Source organism: Cervus elaphus, chromosome 27 (assembly GCF_910594005.1).
Source record: "Cervus elaphus chromosome 27, mCerEla1.1, whole genome shotgun sequence".
Lineage (NCBI taxonomy): Eukaryota > Metazoa > Chordata > Mammalia > Artiodactyla > Cervidae > Cervus > Cervus elaphus.
This window is the reverse complement of record NC_057841.1, coordinates 52131533-52153255: the sequence shown is the minus strand read 5'-3', so window position 1 is coordinate 52153255 and position 21723 is coordinate 52131533. Positions and strand designations below refer to the sequence as shown.

General features: G+C 47.8%; 1 protein-coding gene across 2 annotated transcripts in view; it reads left to right on the top strand.

The window, feature by feature from the left end:
• The window catches only part of MYO5B (myosin VB), a 337892-nt gene that overhangs the window by 244670 nt on the left and 71499 nt on the right, over positions 1–21723 (top strand). For both annotated transcript variants that reach the window (XM_043888876.1, XM_043888875.1), the window contains exons 13-16: positions 5831–5953; positions 6857–6940; positions 16993–17133; positions 18003–18100. In XM_043888876.1, coding sequence (XP_043744811.1) covers positions 5831–5953; positions 6857–6940; positions 16993–17133; positions 18003–18100 — 446 coding nt within the window. The remainder of the gene's footprint in view (positions 1–5830; positions 5954–6856; positions 6941–16992; positions 17134–18002; positions 18101–21723) is intronic.

The window sequence follows — 21723 nt, the reverse complement described above, 5'->3', positions numbered from 1 at the left end:
GAGTCAGCAGAGCACTGGCCACACTGCGGTTGTATGGCCAGGAGGAGACGCCAAGAGCTTTTGGCTGAGGAGGGATGCAGTGGGTGAGGGCCTCGATGGGCCCGCATGTGACAGCCAGTTGTTGCTTGGAGCGGTTTCTAGGGACTTGTCTGGGCAGAAGTCTGACTTGGGTAACACGAGGAGCAAATGGGAGGTGAGGCGGTGGAGGTGGCAAGTCTGAACTCCTAAGGAGGAGCTGAGAGAGAGGGAGGGCTGGAGAGGCTCCAGAAGAGGGAAGATGGGCGGCTCCTGGTCCCCAGGAGGCAGGGGTGTGTGCTCGGGAGGCTGACCAGGAGGAGAGGTGCTCCCTCCCTGAGGAGGGTCCGAGGCGTCGTGGTCTGATAAGTGTCTGAATGTAGAGCAGGAATGTGAGGTTTCCTGCTTCCCTGTGAGGGAGGAGATGGGGCATCTGCTGAGAGGCAGCAGGGTTAGAAGTTCGAGGAGAGCAGAGGAGGTGGGGACAGGCTGTCCTCCAGGGAGGGACAAGGAATACCAAGTGCAGAGATGTGAGGTCGGAGACTATCAGAAAGTGAGATGTATGTAGGTGCTGTCAAGGCGCGGTCGAAGTCCCCTTCGATCTGGGCACAGCGTCTTAATCTACAGAAGAGCTGCTCACCCTGGAATTCGATTTTCTTTTTTGGCACTAATACTAAGTTATACTCATTTACCAGCAGAAGTTGATGAAGGGAAGGGAAGTTGGTGTGTGATCTCAGCCAGCCACCCAGGTCTGGGAAAGGACAGGATGGGTGGCTGACTTGTACTCAATTCAGTTCACTTCAGTTGCTCAGTGATGTCCGACTCTGCGACCCCATGGACTGCAGCACTCCAGGCCTCCCTGTCCATCACCAACTCCCAGAGTTTACTCAAACTCATGTCCATCGAGTTGGTGATGCCATCCAACCATCTCACCCTCTGTCATCCCCTTCTCCTCCTGCCTTCAATCTTTCCCAGCATCAGGGTCTTTTCTAGTGAGTCAGTTCTTTGCGTTAGGTGGCCAAAGTATTGGAGTTTCAGCTTTAGCATCAGTCCTTCCAGTGAATACTCAGGACTGATTTCCTGTAGGATTGGCTGGTTTGATCTCCTTGCTGTTCAGGGGACTCTCAAGAGTCTTCTCCAACACCACAGTTCAGAAGCATCAATTCTTCGGCACTCAGCTTTCTTTATAGTCCAACTCCTCACATCCATACATGACTACTGGAAAAACCATAGCTTTGACTAACACAGACCTTTGTTGGCAAAGTAATGTCTGTGCTTTTCAATGTGCTGTCTAGCTTGGTCATAGCTTTTCTTGCAAGGAGCAAGCACTTAATTTCATGGCTGCAGTCACCATCTTCAGTGATTTTGGAGCCCAAGAAAATAAAGTCTCTCACTGTTTCCATTGTTTCCCCATCTATTTGTCATGAAGTGATGGGACCAGATACCATGATCTTAGTTTCCTGAATGTTGAGTTTTAAGTCAACTTTTTCACTCTCCTCTTTCACTTTCATCAAGAGGCTCTTCAGTTCTTCTTTATTTTCTGCCATAAGGGTGGTGTCATCTGCATATCTGAGGTTATTGATATTTCTCTCCGCAATCTTGATTCCAGCTTGTTCTTCACCCAGCCTAGCATTTCTCATGATGTACTCTGCATATAAGTTAAATAAGCAGGGTGACAATATACAGCCTTGACGTGCTCCTTTCCCAGTTTGGAAACAGTCTGTTGTTCCATGTTCGGTTCTAACTGTTGCTTCTTGACCTGCATACAGATTTCTCAAGAGTCAGCTGAGGTGGTCTGGTATTCCCATCTCTTTAAGAATTTCCCACAGTTTGTTGTGATCCACACAGTCAAAGGCTTTGGCATAGTCAATAAAGCAGAAGTAGATGTTTTTCTGGCACTCTCTTGTTTTTTCAATGATCTAGCAGATGTTGGCAGTTTGATCTCTGGTCCCTCTGCCTTTTCTAAATCCAGCTTGAACATCTGGAAGTTCATAGTTCATGTACTGTTGAAGCCTGGCTTGGAGAATTTTGGGCATTACTTTGCTAGCGTGTGAGATGAGTACAATTGTGCAGTAGTTTGAACACTCTTTGGCATTGCTTTTCTTTGGGATTGGAATGAAAACTGACTTTTTCCAGTCCTGTGGCCACTGCTGAGTTTTCCAAATTTGCTGGCTTGTTGAGTGCAACAGTTTCACAGCATCATCTTTTAGGATTTGAAATGGCTCAACTGGAATTCCATCACCTCCACTAGCTTTGTTCATAGTGATGTTTCTTAAGGCCCACTTGACTTCGCATTCCAGGATGTCTGGCTCTAGGTGAGTGATCACACCATCGTGATTACCTGGGTCATGAAGATCTTTTTTGTATAGTTCTTCTGTGTATTCTTGCCACCTCTTCTTAATATCTTCTGCTTCTATCATCTGCTTCTTAATTAATATCTTCTGGGTTGGTCTGGAATCAGTGTTTTGCTGAGCATGTGAAAGTGTTGTTCTGTGAAGGTGGGAAAGTGAAGGAGGAGACGGCTGTCAGGTGTGGAGGAAGGAGCCACTTCTGCCTGGAGCTGTTAGGACAGCAGAGTCCTGGAGGCCCAGCTCTCACAGAAGGATTCAGGGCTGATGCGAGCAAGGTCACCTGAGAGTCACCAGGGTCGGAGTCATCAGCGAGTCTGCAGAGGTCTGGGATGGAGTAAGATGGTGACCAGGAAGGCTGTCTTGGTGGCACAGGCCCAGGAAGATGGGGACAAGAAACAGAGGTGGAGTAACTGACTCTGGGCTCCTTATCAACCAGCTCTTGTCAGCTGTTGGGCTGGGGCAGGCTTTAGCCCCAGGTGATGTCTCAGGCCAGTGATGGCAGCCAGACATACAGTTTCCTACGAGGATTCCAGGAGTGCCTTGGTGAAAAGCTGTCGTGGGCCACAGGTTTTATACCCCAGACTGTCGGGGATGAGGGAGTTAGTAAGTCCAAGGATTATTTCATGCCCCACACCCCTGTTTTTTCTGTTTTATTTCAATAGCAAAGAGTAAAATCAGGTTTAAATGTATTTTAACAGCTTTATTAAGATAGAATTAATGAACCATCCAACTCACCTATTTAAAATACACAAGTCAGTGGTGGTTTTTTTTTTTTTTTGGTGTATTCAAAATTGTGCAACCATCAATTTCAGAACATTTTCATCATCCCCTAAAGATATACATTAGCGGTAATTCTCCATTCCTCCACAGCCCTAGGCAACCACGAATCTACTTCTTATCTCTACATTTGCCAGTTCTAGACTTTTCATCCAGATGTGGCCTTCACTTTTGGTGTGACCAGTGGCCAGCAGAGCAGGTCAGAGGGACCTGCTGAGGGACAGTGCCTGCCTAGATAAAGGCAGAGCTGGAGTCCAGGCTCCTGGCCCAGTGCCTTTGGAGAGGAAGAAAGTTTGCATGAAGCTGCTAGCAGATACTTTTTTAAAAAAGGATTTGATTTGCTGCATATTCCAGAGCTACTAATAACCACAATCTAGATTTTATCAAAATACAAGATTTGCTTGCTGTCTCCAATGCCTGTTTTAAATCTACTTGTATGGAAAGATTTTTGGAAATGACTGCTTCCCACCTAACCTTGCCTTTGTGGCTTCTTTAAAACTCTGACCTCGTGCAGGAAAGCGCAAGTAGTGAGGAGCACATCAAGCAGCCTGTCCTGGCTTGAACCCCAGTTCTGCTGCTTGCCAGCTGTGTGCCCTTGGGCAGGTTACCTAACCACTCTGTTTCTTCACCTGTCAAATGTGTATAGTAGTTTCCCTGGTGGCTCAGATGGTGAAAAATCTGCCTGCAGTGCAGGAGACCCAGGTTCAATCCATCGGTCGGGAAGATCCCCTGGAGAAGGCAGTGGCTACCCACGCCAGTACCCTTGCCTGGAAAAGCCCATGCACAGAGGAGCTTGGTGGGCTACACTCCATGAGGTTTGCAAAGAGTTGGACATGACTGAGAAACGAATACCTAGTTCATAGGATTGAATGAGTTCATATATCAAATATATATAGAAAATTGCCTGGCAGTAAGTTCTCTGGACATTTGCTTTTGGCATTATCTGAGATTCTTCATTCCTGTGAATTTCTGCTGGCCTTCATTTTTAGTCAAGGATGGGGGTGAGAAGAGAGACCGACCTTTGTCAGGAAATATGTTTACATATGACCTTGGTTTCGAGCCTCTCTTCCTCATTGATCCATGCAAGTCTGATTTAGGGAATATGTAGGATTATGAAATCTGCTGAGAAGCCCAGTTTCACTGACAAGATAAGATGAGCTGGATACTGGCAAATGCAGGTGCTGACCCAGGGGGGACTTCTCATCACGGTCCTGCCCTTCCTGTCCTGTCTGACCCGGGTCTGCCAGGACTGGGTCCACTGTGCTTCTGTTCTCCAGCTTCGCCTCCTGGGAGCTCAGCCAGCTTGGCCTCTTGGGACCCCCACACCTGGTGTTTCTGAACACAAGCTGCTTGGAGACAAATATGAAACAATATATTTTAAAATGCTGAATTATATATATTTTATTTCATCTGCCCAATGCAATTAATAGCCTCCTTCAAGAAAAAGTTTTCTTAAAAATCCTATGGCACTTAACATTGGATATTCAGTACCAGTTACACCAAGTTGAACATTGAGAAAAATCTGTTTGTTTACAAAGTATTTGAGAAATTTGTTTTCAAGTGGGTAAGCAATTTTTCATATGCACAGGTTTTTATTAATTTACTAAACAAAGCCCTTTTTAAATGGCTAGTGCAAGGGTCACCTTCAACCCTGCCTGATCAAAATGTACAGTCTAAACTAATGAAAGGGCACGTCAGTTGGTGGCCCGTAGCTGGGGAAGGGGTGTGTGCAGTGATGCTCAAGAATGAAGGGGGGTACCTTCACATACAATAAGGTGCCATCATCTTTGACAATTCAAGAGCTGGGTACAGTGGCTCTGTGTTTTGTTTTCAGCAAAGTATGATGTGTTTTCACTTTCGGAGCTACCTCTAAAGATACGGAAAGAGACTGCTCTTCAGAATCCTTAATGGAGTGAAATCTCTGAATGTAACTTTGAGTAAGGTAGAGATTAGCACTGCATAGTTCAGTCAATAGGTACTTAGCACCCAGTTTGTGGCTGGAACCCAGTTTTAAGTTTTTTGAGGGGCAGACATATTTCTCAAGTGCAGCACACTTACAGTTTATAGAGACAAGACAATACACAAAACCCAACTGATGAACAACGTTGGACAGTGCATGCGTAAGAACTCAACTGGGAGAATTCCAAAGTGAAATCGAGGGTGGTCAGGAAAGGCTCCAGAGAAAAGGACAGACTTGAGCTGAGCCTGGACACTGGTGTTCAGATGAGACAGAGGGCAGGCTGACCTGCTGCAGGAGTTGGCCGGAGCAAGCGGGAGCTTGGACTAGAGATGGGGTGATGTGTTCATGACCCCGAAGTCACTGGCCCCACCAGAACGAAAAAGCATCTTCAGATTTATCCCGTGGGTTGTGATTCTGCTCTTGTGACCTTGGCCTCCACCCTCGTCCTCTCCCAGCTCTTCCAGCATCTGCCAACCGGCGGGTTCCCTCAGGCTCAGTGCATGCCTATAGATCCCACAGGAGCCAGCACGCAGGGCGTGTTAAGTGTGCTATGTGGGATCCCAGGTGTCTGTGGTTGAGTCTGCTTTCCACAACCAGTTTAGGGACCGGGTCTGAGTGCTGAATCCAGCCTCGTTGAGGTCAACTTCCTGGCAGACTCCATCACCCTGCCTCCACTCTCGACTTCCTTTTTCCTTTTCACAAAACCCCTGATTTTGTGAATCCACAGGTCCCCAAAGGAACCGACCAGAACTGGACTCAGAAGCTCTATGACAGGCACTCTGGCAGCCAGCACTTCCAGAAACCCCGCATGTCCAACAAGGCCTTCATTGTCATCCACTTTGCAGATAAGGTGGGTCTTCTCATGGTGGGCTCAGTACTCCGAGAGCCCCACCCTCAGGGGACTTGGGGTTCTTGGGCTGAGAGGGAGCTGACCTTTGAAGTCAGGTAAGTGGCCTGGAGTCTCTTGGGTGGGACCTTGTCTAGCCTCCTGGAACCTGAGAGAGGAAAGAGTGGTTCCTTCTCCACATGGCTCCTTTCCCAGCAGCTGGTGTAGACTTAGAATTTCTCCATGTGGATTGTGTTCCATATGCACTAGCCCAGTGCTTCTCAAATTTTCACAAGCATGTACGTCACCCAGGTCTTGCTCAAAGGCAAGTTCTAATTCAGTAGATCTGTCCTGAGGCTGACAAGCTGCATGGGAGCACCCAAAGGAAGCCTTCTATCCAGGCCCATCTTATGGGAACTCCTTTTTGAAACAATGTGTTATTTGCTTTGTCCTGTCTGACTCTTTGCAACCCCATAAACTATAGCCCACCAGGCTCCTCTGTCCATGGAATTCTCCAAGCAAGAATACTGGAGTGGGTAGCCATTACCTTACTCCAGGGGACCTTCCCAACCCAGGGATCAAACCCGAGTCTCCTGCATTGCAGGCAGATTCTTTACTGTCTGAGCCGCCAGGGAAGCCCAGAACAATGTTGTTATTATTCAGTCACTCAGTTGTGTCTGACTTTTTGCAACCCCATGGACTGCCAAAGAATGTGGTTTTCCACAAAATGAATATTCAACTCCCTCTCTGTAAATCTTGGTATGTATTGGGTTTGCATTTTACATGAGAGCATCCGTGGGTTTCCCATGTACACACAGCTCTTTGCAGAAGATGCTGTGGATGAGATGAAACCACTGGAGATGCTGCTGAGGTCCCCGGGCAGGCAGGAGCGCTAACTACCCTTTCTGTTTCTGGCCGTGGCCCCAGGTGGAGTACCTTTCAGATGGTTTTCTGGAGAAAAACAGAGACACCGTGTATGAAGAACAGATCAACATCCTGAAGGCCAGCAAGGTAAAGAGCTCCGGAAGTGGAGAAACAGAAGCGGAGCATCCAGGCCAGAGCTGGCCAGGGTGTGGTCAGTGCCGGCCCCAGTCTGGAGCGTGGTGGGGGAGGTGACGGGCCTGCAGGTCGTTTCAGTCTGAGAATTTCAGGATGGCCTGATGAAAGGAAGGAAGCAAGGGATGGCAGAGGCAACTGGGAAAGGTACCAGCTAATGGAAGGACGTGGGAGCTGGGGGACCAGTCTGGAGGGGCGATGGTGGGTCTAACTGTGGAGACATTGCAGGCATCCATTGTGCCATTCGTCTTCCATCTCCTTGGAGCAGATGTAAAAGTGCTTAAACCCCTTCAGATCCTAGTTTCAGCGCCTTTGATTTCGGCTTAGTGGTCTGTGGAACCTTCCTACAGCCAGAAACGTAAATGGAACAGTAGGATTCAGGGGACGCTTACATCTAAAGTTCTGGAATATTGCTTTCTAGGATCTCCAAAATTTCAGTTATTTCCTTCTCATGAGCATAACACAAAGGCAGCAAATATTGAGTCCATTCTACAAGTAGAAAGACCAAAGTACCGATTGACCTAAACACATTGATTAAACACCTACCTGGTGAGGGGCGGCCCTGAATATACCTGTAGGCATTTACATTCTGTTATGGGCTGGAGGTCGGAGAAGGCAATGGCAACCCACTCGAGTATTCTTGCCTGGAGAATCCCAGCGACAGAGGAGCCTGTTGGGCTGCTGTCTGTGGGGTCGCACAGAGTCGGACATGACTGACATGACATAGCAGCACATGGGCTGGAGGTGGACAGGTGAACAAACCTACAGTAACTGAAGGGAGAGGTGGCCTGGGCTCGGGTAGCACGAGGCCTGCTGGTCCGGAAAGCCCCCTTGCTGATGCTCGGAGGCAGGCACCGATGCTGGCCACAGCCCTTCAGAGGAAGCCCAGGAAAGGACCCTCCGGGAGGGTCCTCTGGGAGGCTTTCTCCCAGACCACGTGACACCGCACTCACTGCGGAGGCCTGATAACACTGCAGGTGGCAGCTTAATTTCTTTTTGTGATAAGCTATAGATGAATGCCATAGGGCTGAGATGATGGAATGCAGAAAATACACCCTGAGAATGGACCCAGGCATCTAGAGGCAGGTAAATCACGTGGCCCCGAGGCCAGGGTTTTAGGGAGGATTTGAGCCGTTACCAGCAATGTGGGCAGCCCGGGGTAAACCCTGGCCCATGTCATCTCCCCATATCTAGAGAATTAGTCATCACTGAGACAAACTTGCTTTGGGTAAATGTGCACGTCAGTGTGAGATTAACCCCTCACCTTGCCAAGTGTCCAGTCCTCTAGTCTATGGTGGTTAACGTGACTTTTTCCATTCTTTGCAAGAAAGGTGAGGGATGGGAGGGGAACCACAGTGAGGGCGTAGGAGTGGATGGTTTGAGCCCCAGGGAGCACATTTCCTCATCCTGTGTGTCTTAGAAGTAGAGGCCTGTGACCTCCTGTTACTGTGACAGTGGCCCTAGAGGGCTGAGAAACTTTTCTTTCTTGTGATGGGCTTCTCCTGTCGGGGAGGAGCACAAGTGAGGGACCGGGGAGGGTGTCAGGTACTTTCCGTTAAGTGCAGCGTCTGGTTCTGCCATTGATTTTTGTCTTAGTCTGAGTGTCTCTCGGGGATCCCAGTATCTAGGAGGGATCTAGAAGGGAATCTCTCACACTCTTGTCTCCAGTGGATTATGTTATTAGCCACTGAGTTTTTTTCCCCTTATTTTTATTTAACAAACTTTATTAAACATTTGTGTGATATATAGCAGTAACAAGTACATGTAGTTAACCTCACAGAACTTACAGTCAAGTGAAAAGATGTACAGTTTGATCATAAGTTTTGGTGATGCTGTGAAGGTCAGGAAGAAGGTTCTATGGAAAAGCATAATAGGAATGTGCTGGGAGTCCCGATGGTCACCTCTAAATCGAGCCATTTGCTAGGAAGCCTCACAGAACTCAGCCATAGTGCTCATGGCTATGATTTATTACAGCAAATGGATATAAGGCAAATCAGCAAGAGGGAAGGTGCCCGGGGTAACAGCCAGGGAAACCAGGTGTGAGCTTCCAGAGTCCTTCCCTGGGGGGAGTCCCGCTGAATATGCTTATTTTCCACAGCAGCACCTTTTGATGATGCCTGCTGCCGCTGCTGAATCACTTCCGTTGTGTCCGACTCTGCAACCCCATGGACTGTAGCCTGCCAGGCTCCTCTGTCCATGGGCTTCTCCAGGCCAGAATACTGGAGTGGGTGGCTGTGCCCTCCTCCAGGGGCTCTTCCCAACCCAGGGATCGAACCCGTGTCTCTTACGTCTCCTGCACTGGCAAGCAGGTTCTTTACCACTAGCACCCCCTGGGAGGCCCGTGATGATGCTTGGCAACTATTTACCAGAGCAGCTCACCTGAGCCTGAGCGTTCAGGGTTCCCTACGGGTGTCAGTGGTGTTGGCACCCTTTGCCTAGCACGTACCAGTTCCAGACTCCCAGCAGGAAAGCAGGTTGGCTCAGCAAAAACAATATTGTTGGTGTAAACAGTTTAGGCTCAGTGAACCATTCTTATCAGGGGCTGTGAAAGACTCTTCCCAAATCCAGGTTTCCAGACACCAGCCAAGCGTGTGTCTTGTAAGCAGGCCTCTCTAGGATGACAGTCTCAGGCCTCGTGTTTGCTCTTTTCTAAACAGGTGTATCATTTCAGGTAGGGTGCCCTGAATTTTTATTAGAAATGAAATATAGGCTCATAAAAAATTCAAACAGTATAGATATATGTAAAATAGAAGTATTCTCTTCCACTCCTGACCTACCTTTTCATGCATTCCCACTCTGATGATACAAACATACTGGTACATCTTTTTAAAATTGAAATGAATGACATTATACACAGTCCTCTCTCATTTTTTACTTTCCATTATCTCTTGGCCATTTTTCCACATAAGTACATATCCACTTCTTTTCTTTTTTTAAACAGTTGCTGGTGTTTTGCTAACTCAAATAACACTGCAAGGAATGCCCTTTACATATACATTTGCTTACTTGTATAGTTGTGTCTGCCTGTAAATTATTAGAAATGGAATTGACAGTTCAAAGAGTATGCACTTCAAATGTTCAGCAGTATTGCTAAATTGGAGTGTAAAATAGTTCTGTGATGTACTCTTAAGAGATTCATTGTTCTTGTTTAGTCACTAAGCTGTCCGACTTTTTGCAACCCCATGGACTGTGTAATCTGTCAGGCTCCTCTGTCCATGGGATTTCCCAGGCAAGAATACTGGAGTGGGTTGCCATTTGCTTCCTCCAGGGGATCTTCTCCACCCCAGGGATCAAGCTCACGTCTCCTGCATTGACAGGCAGATTCTTTACTGCTGAGCTACCAGGGAAGCCCACTCTTAAAAGGTACCAACTCCCTTCTCTTCCCTGTCCACCTACCACAACTCTAGCCTTCCCCTTCACCAGCTAACATTTTTAAAGAAACCAAAGACCTTGCTGCCAGGCCCTCCTGCTCCCATCCCAGTAAACCCTCAGAGATGCTGTGATGAGGACCAGCAGCCCTTAAAGATTGAACTGAGAAGGGCTCCCAGGCCCCCCAGACCCCAGCAGGAGGAGGGCTGAGAACACTCCACCCTGAACTCCTTCCAGCCCATTTCAGATATCCCAGGAGATGGAAAGCAGAGATCAATACTAGGTCACTATAAACCTACAGATGGATTAGTATGCTGTAATGTTCTTTATCTTTCTGGCTTACTTCACTCTGTATAAGGGGCTCCAGTTTCATCCATCTCATTAGGACTGATTCAAATGAATTCTTTTTAACAGCTGAGTAATATTCCATGGTGTATATGTACCACAGCTTCCTTATCCATTCATCTGCTGATGGGCATCTAGGTTGCTTCCATGTCCTGGCTATTATAAACAGTGCTGCGATGAACATTGGGGTGCACGTGTCTCTTTCAGATCTGGTTTCCTCAGTGTGTATGCCCAGAAGTGGGATTGCTGGGTCATATGGCAGTTCTATTTCCAGTTTTTTAAGAAATCTCCACACTGTTTTCCATAACGGCTGTACTAGTTTGCATTCCCACCAACAGTGTAAGAGGGTTCCCTTTTCTTCACACCCTCTCCAGCATTTATTGCTTGTAGACTTTTGGATAGCAGCCATCCTGACTGGCGTGTAATGGTACCTCATTGTGGTTTTGATTTGCATTTACAGCATACTAACACATATATATGGAATTTAGAAAGATGGTAACGATAACCCTATATGCAGAACAGAAAAAGAGACACAGAAATACAGAACAGACTTTTGAACTCTGTGCGAGAATGTGAGGGTGGGATATTTCAAAAGAACAGCATGTATACTATCTATGGTGAAACAGATCACCAGCCCAGGTGGGATGCATGAGACAAGTGCTCGGGCCTGGTGCACTGGGAAGACCCAGAGGAATCGGGTGGAGAGGGAGGTGGGAGGGGGGATCGGGATGGGGAATATGTGTAAATCTATGGCTGATTCATATCAATGTATGACAAAAAAAAAAAAAAAAGAATATTGTAAAGTAATTAGCCTCCAACTAATAAAAATAAATGAAAAAAAAAGAAAAAAAACAAACAAACCTACAGATGGGATCTCCACAGACTACAGCTGCCGTCAGAGTGATTGGAAATGTGCTTTAAATCATCCAAACAGGTGGACACCACTGGCAGCATCTGTTGTTGTAGCATTTTTAAAGCTCCTGGTTCACTGAGCCTCTATCATTTTCTTAAAATTTTTTTTCACAGCAGTGCCATGGAGTTTATGTTTCTAACATACACTTAAAGCAAAGAGAAAAATAAAGACCTGGAAAGATACAAGCCTATGGTACCCAGTTAATGCCCACCTTTTTACTAGTTTTCTTCCCACTAAGCATAACTCTTACATCCCATAGGCAAATTCATGGTTTTACTTAAAGTATTTTTATTTGGGGAGAGACCTATTAGCTTTTTCCTTTTGTATGGCATCCCTGGTAAGAAATTAACAAATCAGTGTGAAAAACTCATCAGGATGGGATGGAAGATAACCACATACCTGCCAGTCAAAAGGCTGTTTGACGAGCTCCCACCAAGAGCAGTGAAATAAAACAGTGTTAATGAGAATGTAATTAGTAAAGCCAGTTACACTGCCTAAGAGGCTAGAATACAGCTAATTGCTTCTTCAGCTATCAGAAAGCTATAAATAGAGATTTAAGGAGAGGGATGCCTCTTTTAAAACATGACTTCAGGTTAACAGATTGATTTGTTTTAGATACTAAAGATGGAGAGTTTTCCTTCTTAGTGTTTATTGTAAAAAGCGATAAAATTTATAAATTGGGGAGGGCGCAGATCTTGAAGGGAGAATTTTTTCTTCTGGAGATTTCCTATTCCAGGGCCCCAGGTCAGAGGGCTGGGCAGTGGGTCCAGGGTACATGCCAGCAGGTGCTGGAAAGCAAGGGCCCTTCTGGGCCGTGTTCCCAGGCAGACCCTGCTGGTACCATCTACACACCATCCCAGCAGATGGATCTCAAGACCAGTGTGGTCCTGAGGCCAGGCAGACCATATGAGCCCAGACTGCCTACCCTGGGCTGCGACTGTCCCTGAGGTCCAAGAGTCAGGATGCTCGGACAAGGTCCAAACACAATCTCCCCCCGCCCTCCCTCCACGTCTCCTTTCTCCCTCTGCTTCAGCTCATCAAGGGTGACGACACATGCATTCCATTGCTTTCTACACTGCTAGCTTCCTTCCAGGGTACACACACGTTTCATTTTGAGTAAGCATATTTGCTTTGCATTTTTAAAAAGTTGTTATATAATCGCTTTTGAGTCAGCATACTATGTAAGATTAGCTTTGAAGCGTTTTTGGAGGGCTTCCTGTTTTAAATCAGTTTCTGCTGGTAGTTACAAAGCCTCTCCCAATGCTTAGAATAAATAGGTAACTGTGTAAGAGAGAACTTTAGTCAGGAAAACAATATAATCATTCTCTGCAATACAAGAAGGTCTCGCTTCTTGAAACAAAGTGCTGAGACTTTTCCTCCAAATACCCTTTAAAACCCCTTTAAACAGAGTCAGTTCAGTTCAGTCACTCAGTCATGTCCGACTGCGACCCCATGGACTGCATCACGCCAGGCCTCCCTGTCCATCACCAACTCCTGGAGTTTACTCAAGCTCATGTCCATTGAGTCGGTGATGCCATCCAACCATATCATCCTCTGTCGTCCCCTTCTCCTCCTGCCTTCAATCTTTCCCAACATCAGGGTCTTTTCAAATGAGTTAGTTCTTTGTATCAGGTGGCCAAAATATTGGAGTTTCAGCTTCAGCATCAGTCCTTCCAATGAATATTAGAGTATTTTTTACCTAAAAGTTCAAAAATTGTTTCCACCTGGAGGGTAGCATATATAAGAATTGATGGAAAAGAAAATGTGTTATTATGTTTACAGCCAGAGCTTTTAAAGATAAGACTGGAAGCTAGAGATTCCAATCAAATGGTTATTGTAGTGTGTCTTATTTTAGTTTCATGTGTCTGCTTTCAAGAAAAGATAGTTAATGTTCATATAAACGGAAGTGAATAGGTGTGATTTCCAAGGTAACAGCTATGTATGTACCTGTAATTGACATTTTTCTTAAACCCTCAAGTGATCTTTAGACAGTGTTTTCTTATTTCTTTTAATCCCTTTTCAAACAGATCTGCCTCAGGCTTTTAAAATCTATATATAGACTTGAGTAGCAGAGAACACCAAAGCCAGTGCCTGCAGACACTTTGAAATAAGTGACAAACAGTATCAGGGAAGTGCTTGGTTTGTTTGAAGGTTTTATCTCAGTATTTTCAATATTGAAGGAAGCAGGTTTTTAGAAAGGCCCAGGTGGATCCTGCTTCTGAGGACTGCCCTAAGGTGAATTGTAGTACTTCCATTCCTGGGCAGTCAAGCTGGTAAATAGACTTTCCAGTTGCTTGAAAAGCAGAACTGGAGTTAGTCAATTAAAAACAACAACAAAACACAGCTCTCTCTCTCACTCAGAAATATGTTCCTTTTGCATGAATCCGTTTTCAAGCAAGAGCTTGGTAACTACTTTTCATTGAGACTATGGGTTTGTCTACAGTTGGGACACTCTAGGGACAAGGAGGTCCTTGTCTGGCCCAGTCCCCTTGTCCTGGGGAGTGGGTCTGGGGTGGGGTAGTGCAGTATTTGCCTGGTCTTTTACTTTTGCCTGCAGCCTGAGGTTAAACATGGTACCTCTTGGTCATTCCATCTTGTGGTTAAACTAGATGTCTCTGTGTGTTCACTGAGTTTGTAATATCAATTCTGAATAGAACATAAAGCCTGCTCCTCCTCGCTAGGTTAAGGTCCCAGCAAACTCATCTTCTTCTCCATCCCAGAGACCCGACCACTTACAATTGCAGTCTCGATAGCCGGGACCTAACGACGAAAACATAGCTTTTAAAATACAGTACAAATCCTCCAGGCTTGGTTGTGTTTGTTTCTAAATTATGGCACAGTGCCAGCGTAGATTAAAATCTGCCTTGACCAGAAGTTTTCATTTTTTGTTCTTAACTTATAAATCCTTTAATATATCAAATATATAAAAGCCATAGCTTTTCTGATGGAAGCAAGAGAAAGGGGCTTAAATTTCAAAATTCTTATTATTGCATTCGATTTCAGAGTTCCTCCTGTGGTTCTGATATAAGCTCCCAACCTCAGAAGTTAACAGATTTTTCACAAAAAAAGCTACTATTGATGATTTCTGTAAATTAGACTTCTCCAACGGTATAGTCATACTGTTGGTAACGTCTACCCAAGACCCAAACATCTTGGAAGTCCACTTCCGAAAGTATGTGAATTAGAATAATTTAATCAGTTTTGTATTGTTCAGACTTGGCAGATGGACTCACTGATGTCTTTAGAACGTGAACCTGGCTTCAGACTCCCATCGGTCATTTCCCTGTAGACACTTCCAGGCCTTTCTGACTGGGCACGTGACCCTTTCTCACGTGGGCCTTGGCTCTCTGGCACGGGTTTACGGAGGCCCCGTGCCTGGGCTGACCTCTCCCACCTCCACCAGCCCCTCTCTTCCTGCTGCTCCCCTGCTCTCATTTCATACACATGATGGTGGCTCTTTGCCGTAGACAGTGGGGACCAGCAAGTCTGTAAGCAAGGGGTTACTGGGTATGTTTTGGATGTGAAGAAAACTCTAAAACTGGCTGTGGGGTAGAATGTGTTTGCAGAAGGATATGCCCGGAGGTGGGCACTCAGGGTTTGTAGATGACTGGAGTGACCCGGGAGAGCGCTCAGGTGGGCCTGAACTAGGACAGGGGTGTTCTGGTTGATGGAGAAAGGACAGCTGAGACTTAGCCATGGACAGACTAGGTGATTGGTTGGGATGAGAGGTAGGGTGATGGCAGAATCTCTAACCTAAATTTGGGGAGACAGCAGGTAGTCGTGGCTTGGGCTTTGTTGAGCTTGGAGCTTCCAGTGGAACACCAAGAGTGAGGAGGAGGATATTGAGTAGAGGGTTGGAACTGTGGATCACAGTAGTGGAAGATCGAGGTGGAGAGACAGGCTTGAAGGGGATAGTTAAGTCACGGGCCCAAAGGACACAGTCCAGGGAATAGGTGTTAGAAGAGTTAAATGGCGATGATGCAGTTTGGGGGAGTCTGCAACTCAGAGGAGAGACGTGCAGGAAGACGGAGCAGTGAAAGATGCTGGGAAAGAACGGAGTGGGGAAAGCAGGCAGACGGCTGGAGGAAAGTGCTGCATGATGGAATAACACGCATGCTGGCTTAGGTTTCAGCAAAGTGGTAACGTATTATCTGGGGTGGGGGGCAGTGAGATCGGATTTCAGAGCCCCCAGAAGGCAGACTCGGACATTCAGAATTGGCAGGAGGAGATGGGAGACACCATTTTATTGGGAGTTATGGGAAGAAAGGTGCATGGATACGAGGAAGCAGAGCCTGGAGGCTGAGCACAAGTGTTTGAGCCTCGTTGAGATGCGAGTGGCTCAGGGTTAGAGGGTGGGGCCCGGATGCTCCTTTTGTCCCCTCCCCACCTGCAGGCACATGGGAGTGGCCTTCCAACCCTTGATTCTGTCCCCAGCATCCACTTCCCCAAGGGATGCTGGCACAGCCAGTGCCTTGAGAGCTGGGACTCTGTCCCACCTGCCCTGGACCTGGCCTGACCTTCACCCCGGTGACACAGCATTAACAGAGAGGTCATCTTACTTAGTCTCATAAACTCCATACAGCGGGTCCATCCTTATCCCCATTTTACTGATGAAGAAATTAAGGCTTAAGTAACTTTACAAGTTACTTAATGTAGTAATAATAAGTGTGGAAATTTTTAAACAGCTTTGTTAGACCATAGCTGCCTTCTACCACACGAGAAGGGAAAGAACTTTTGCCCATCTTTGTAGGTGAAGGTTCTGTGAGATTGCCTGGGGAAATTACTTTTTTTCCCTTCCTTTCTTTAAACTATAATTCTTATACCCCAAATTCACCCTTTTAAAGTGTGTAATTCAGTAGTTTTAATACATTCACCCAGTTGTACAACCATTACCATGCTAAATTCAAGAATATTTTCATTACTCCAGGGAGAAGCTCTGTCCCCATTAGCAGTTATTCCACTTTCCCCATTCCCCCAGCCCCCGGGAAACACTGAACTACTTTCTGTTCCCTGGACATTTCCAGTAAATGGAATCACACACTATGTGGTCTGCTGTGTCTGACTTTTTCACTGGGTGTGTTTCCAACGTTCAGGCAGGTTTTAGCATGAATGAGGAATTCATTCCTTTACACTGTTGAGTAATATTCCATTGTGTGTCTACATCACATTCTGTTTATCCATTCAGCAGTTGATGGGCATTTGGATTGTTCCTGCTTTGTAGCTACTAGGAATGATGCTGCCACAGACACTGGTGTGCAAGTGTTTGCGCAGACATGTGTTTGCAGTTCCCTCTGGCGGGTATTGGAAGGCTCCTTGTGAAGAGTGAAAACAGCATGAAGTCCAAGAGCTCTTGTTCTCCGTCTTCCTCCTCTGTTTCTAGTTCCCGCTGGTGGCTGACTTGTTCCATGATGGCAAAGACTCTGCTCCTGCCACCACCACTTCTTCCAGGATCAGCATTCGCTCCTCCAGACCTGCCGTGAAAGCCTCCAACAAGGAGCACAAGAAAACCGTGGGTTACCAGGTTAGCCCCCAGGCCCTGGAGCTGTGGACCCTGGCACGTGAGGCAAGACTGCCTCTCTGGAGATGAAGGACGGAGGGGCAGAGTCAGAGGGGGGCCCGAGTGGCCTCGGTGTCTGCATCCGCAGCCCCCAGCCTGGTTTTTCTGGGCCCTGTGAAGAAGGAAGGTGCAAAACCTTCACTAGAGGGACCTGGTAGGGGAGAGAGGGGAGGACTCCAGCCACACGTTGCGTGGGGGGACCATATTGCAGGACCACAGACACCTGAGGGTGAGCCTGGAGGTCTAGGGGTGCAGTCTGGGAGGGCGGAATCAATAGCCTGGGGACCCGAAATTGAGAAACAGCTCCTGCAGTGGGCTGGCTGTGGGCCTTGACATCCAGCGTGTCTCCCAAGAGAGCAGCGTGCCTGCTGAACCCTGGCAACCACTGACCCTCATGCTTTGGTAGGTGCCTGCTCTGGGTGTGTCCTATTAGGCAGTAACTGCCAGCATGCCACCCAGGCACCCCGTATCAGGGCTGAAGGGCCTCCAGCCACGTGACGGTCCCTCTCACGCTCTTGGCCCTTGCTCACCTCATCTCATCTGATCAGGGTGCTGAGTGAAATGCACCCAGGAGGTCTCTCCCCAGGTGCTTTGCGGAGCCTGGTGCTGGGATGCAGGAGGGTCTGGGGGTTGGCCACACAGCCCAGCAGCATCAGAGCTGGAGTCCACCCCCAGGTCCCCGAGGGTCTCCCTGCCCTGCGTTAAACACTAATGAAGCAATAAGAGCATTGACAGCTCCCACCCCCAGTCTTGGGGTGCTCCTGGACGTTCGTGATTCACCACGAAAGGCTAAGGAGGAGTAGGTCACGGGGTGCTGACCTCTGTCTCCCCAGTTCCGGTCCTCCCTGCACCTGCTCATGGAGACGCTGAACGCCACGACGCCGCACTACGTCCGCTGCATCAAGCCCAACGACGAGAAGCTGCCCTTCCAGTGAGTGTCGCCTCGAAGGTCAGGTGCACGGGGCGGGTGCAGCCCGGCGGGTCTGTGGTCCTCAGCAGGATGAGTGGCGGGTCCTGCACCACTCCCCCCGGTGGTTTACATGCGGAGTACGGGCCCCATCTCTCTGCCATCCGGGGAACTGGGGCCTATGAAGGGCCAGCTCCCCGATCTCACGTTGCTTACAGTGATGGTCAGGGGGCCCACGGATCAGAGAGCCGGTTAGAAGTGTGCCGTTAAATGGGGATGTGAGTGCGTCTCACAGCAGCTGCTCAGGTCAGACGGAGCGATCAGGGAAGGATTTATTATTGAGGAAACGGAACCTCACGTGGTGCATTGAGTGATGAGACGTGCAGATGGTCCCGTGTCTCACGCCCCCTCTCCTCCAGGCCTCCAGAGTCATCCACACTTGGTCACTTTCCCTTCTCTCTGACCCACATTCTGCCACTACTCCTACCTTGAAATTTTCCTTCCATTTCTGTCCCCACTCACATGGCTTGCTGTTGTCGTTGTTCAGTCTCTGAGTCATGTCCGGCTCTTTGTGACCCCATGGGCTGCAGCACGCCAGGCTTCCCTGTCCTTCACCATCTTCCTGACTTTGCTCAAACTCGGGTCCATTGAGTCAGTGATGCCAATCAACTGATTGACCTCACCCAAGTCTGGTTAACAATAACTCTTCGGCATCTTTGTTGTCTCTGGGTTGTGACAGATTCCACCTGGCATTTCTGCCAGTCTGCTGTGACTTCATTGGCCTCCTCACACTCAAAGTGTTGGAAACCAGACTCATCCTCCCTGCCCCCCAGTATGATTCCTGTTTATTTGGTCTCTGTCGAAATAAATGGCATAAACATTTCCTGACATCTCATCCACTCACCAAACTTGGCTCTTCCAGACCAGAAACCTAAGGGTCCCTCTGGACCAGCACCGTCTAGTAGAACCTTCTGCCGTGATGGAATTGTTTGGTAAATCTGCAGTGACCTACTTGGTCACTACTATGTTCTATAACGCCTACTGAGTTCTTGCAGTGTGGCTAGGGTGACTGAGACAGCGAAGTCTTAATTTCATTTTAATTACTTACAGGTGGCTAGTGGCTACCATATCAGACAGCAGGGCCCTTACTCCCTAGGATCCAGTTGTGGTCAAAGTCCTGTGGAGTCTGCTTGACAATTTCTCCCCCAGTCCCCCGTGTCCCTTCCTTCCACTGGGGCCCTGTTTCAGCGTCTCTCCATTTCTTGCCTGGAACACTGCCCTGCGCCTGTAGGATGGTCTCTTACTCACCTCAGCAGCCTTTCCGCCTGTTCCCCTGAGCCTCCACACGTGCTATTTTCCCCCTAGCCAAAGGAGGTACATTTTTCCAGCAATTCCTTCCCATCTTTCTGATTTCCTTTTTGGTCCTGGCATAATTTCTTTCTGTGAAATAATTTATTTTGGCAACTCCGACTCTCAGGATGAATATCTGAACTGCCTTCTGCATTTCATATTGGTTAATAAAGCTTGACTTCCACTCTCAGGGGCCTCGTCCTGGAAAAGGTTGGGAAGACAGTGTCGAATCAGCCTCCTTGGGATCTGGCTGACCGTCCACTCTTCTCCCTTCCTCCAAGTTCCCGAGACATGCTCAGGAAATCCCCCTGTGTGGCATCTGTTTACCAGTCACCTCCAGAAAAAGAGAGGCTGTTAGGAAAGCAGCCGGTGTGGAAGACACAGATTACGTGTGAAGGGCAGGAGCGGGTGCTGGGCCAGGAGTGGAGTGTGTGGGGCTGCCACCAGCTTTGCCCACAGCTGGCCTGACCTTGGGCGATGTGTTTATCAGAACCGGGTGCCCACCACATGCCGAGTTCTCAGGCTGAGTCTCTCCTCCCACGTGAGAGAAGCCCCTGGGGACTCTCAAAGGGACGTGAGAGTCCTAACAGCCCACTTTGCTGGGAGCCTCCTTTACCTTCAGGACCAAAGTCTTCCTCCCAGTAGAGTGGGGGAGGTTACAGAACCAAGTCAGAAAACCTGCGTTCTCGGCTACCGTTTGTTTGGCTCATCCCAAGCAAGGCCCTCACCCTCTTCGTTTCATTTCCTCCTCTGTTAATTGTGGCTAAAAAAAAAAAAAATAGTTATCCTGATGAAAGACTTCAGCGAGATAATGAGGATTATTTATGACCAGTATAAAAATTTATGTCATGAAAATCTGTGATGTATTGATGATTCTGGAAACAAAGTGCTGTGGTCCTCCTCCCCCTCCCCTCAAGCTGGGTTTTCTCAACCTCAGCACTGTGGGCATTTGGGCCAAGTAATGTTTGCTGCAGGGCTGTCCCATGCATTGGAGGAGACGGGGCAGCATCCCTGGCCTCTGCCCCCTAGATGCCCAACAGTGGCCCATCTAGTGCCCCCTAGATGTCCCCCACCGCTGGGACAACTAACAGCGTCTTATAACATTAATGTTCCTTGGCAGCAAAATTGCCTCCAGTGGAGACTGCTGTCCTGCACTAAATGCTTCAATTTGATAAAAAGTCTTTTCTTCCACTTTTTCCTTTGTTCAGAAGCCATCTATCCTGGGCACTGGGCTAGAACAGTGGAATCACAATGGATAAAGACATAGTCATCTTCTTAAGGAGTTGTCAGCCCCAAATAGCTGGTGACAGCATAAGAGTGACTGTCAGTGGGAATGTGGAAACTGCAGCGATATAGAGGCAAGTGAGCAGGAAGTGTCCAGGGAGGAGGTGGCCCCTGGCAGGTGCGATCATCTGGAGTGGGAATCATCGTCGGAACAACTGGCCACATTTCCTGAAGGCCAGTGGGCTGGTCTCAGCGGCAGGTGGTCCTGAGTGCCTCGGGGTCTCACATGCACCTGCCCAGCACTGCAGAGCCCCAGGCAGTAGGTGGGAGTCAGCAGCCTTTCAGGTGGCAGGTGACTGCGGAGATGGAGCCAGGTCCCCACGTCATTGGAGGGGGCTCACTCTGCGTCCAGCTATAGCTGAGCTTCAGAACAGCCAGAAAGAAAAAGAACATTTATTCCTCATCCTGAATCATGGTGATTGATTCAGGGTCAGCTTAATTCTTTCTCCATGAAGACTCCCTGGTTACCCCAGCCAACTTCAGCATCTTTCCCTCCAGTTTCTTTCAGCATTTTTCCCGCATTTATCACATGATGCCTTGTGGTTTAATCAATCGCTGGGTAGGAAAGATCCCCTGGAGAAGGGAATGGTTACCCACTCCAGTATTCTTGCCTGGAGAATTCCATAGACAGAGGTGCCTGGTGGGCTACAGTCTGTGGAGTCACAAAGAGTCAGACACGACTGAGTGAATAACACTTTCATTTGTAGTATACTACCTCTATGCACTTCTCCCCTCTTCAAGTGCGGATACTTGAGAAAATCCAGACCATGTCTGACTTTTTGCTCTAGTGTCCTACTCAGTATAGGTGTTAGAATAAAAATGGGATTTTCAGTACTAAACTTAGCACCTTAGGGTGGGTGAGCTGTTGAAGTCATGGCTTATATCTCTGTAGAGACAAGAAGATAAAGTTCTTCATCTATATGATTCTTAACTGGGCAGCTCTCATGACAGAAGCTCACAGCACGTGTGCCCTTATATGTTGTGCCAGGCACTGTTCTCACCGCTTTCGTGGG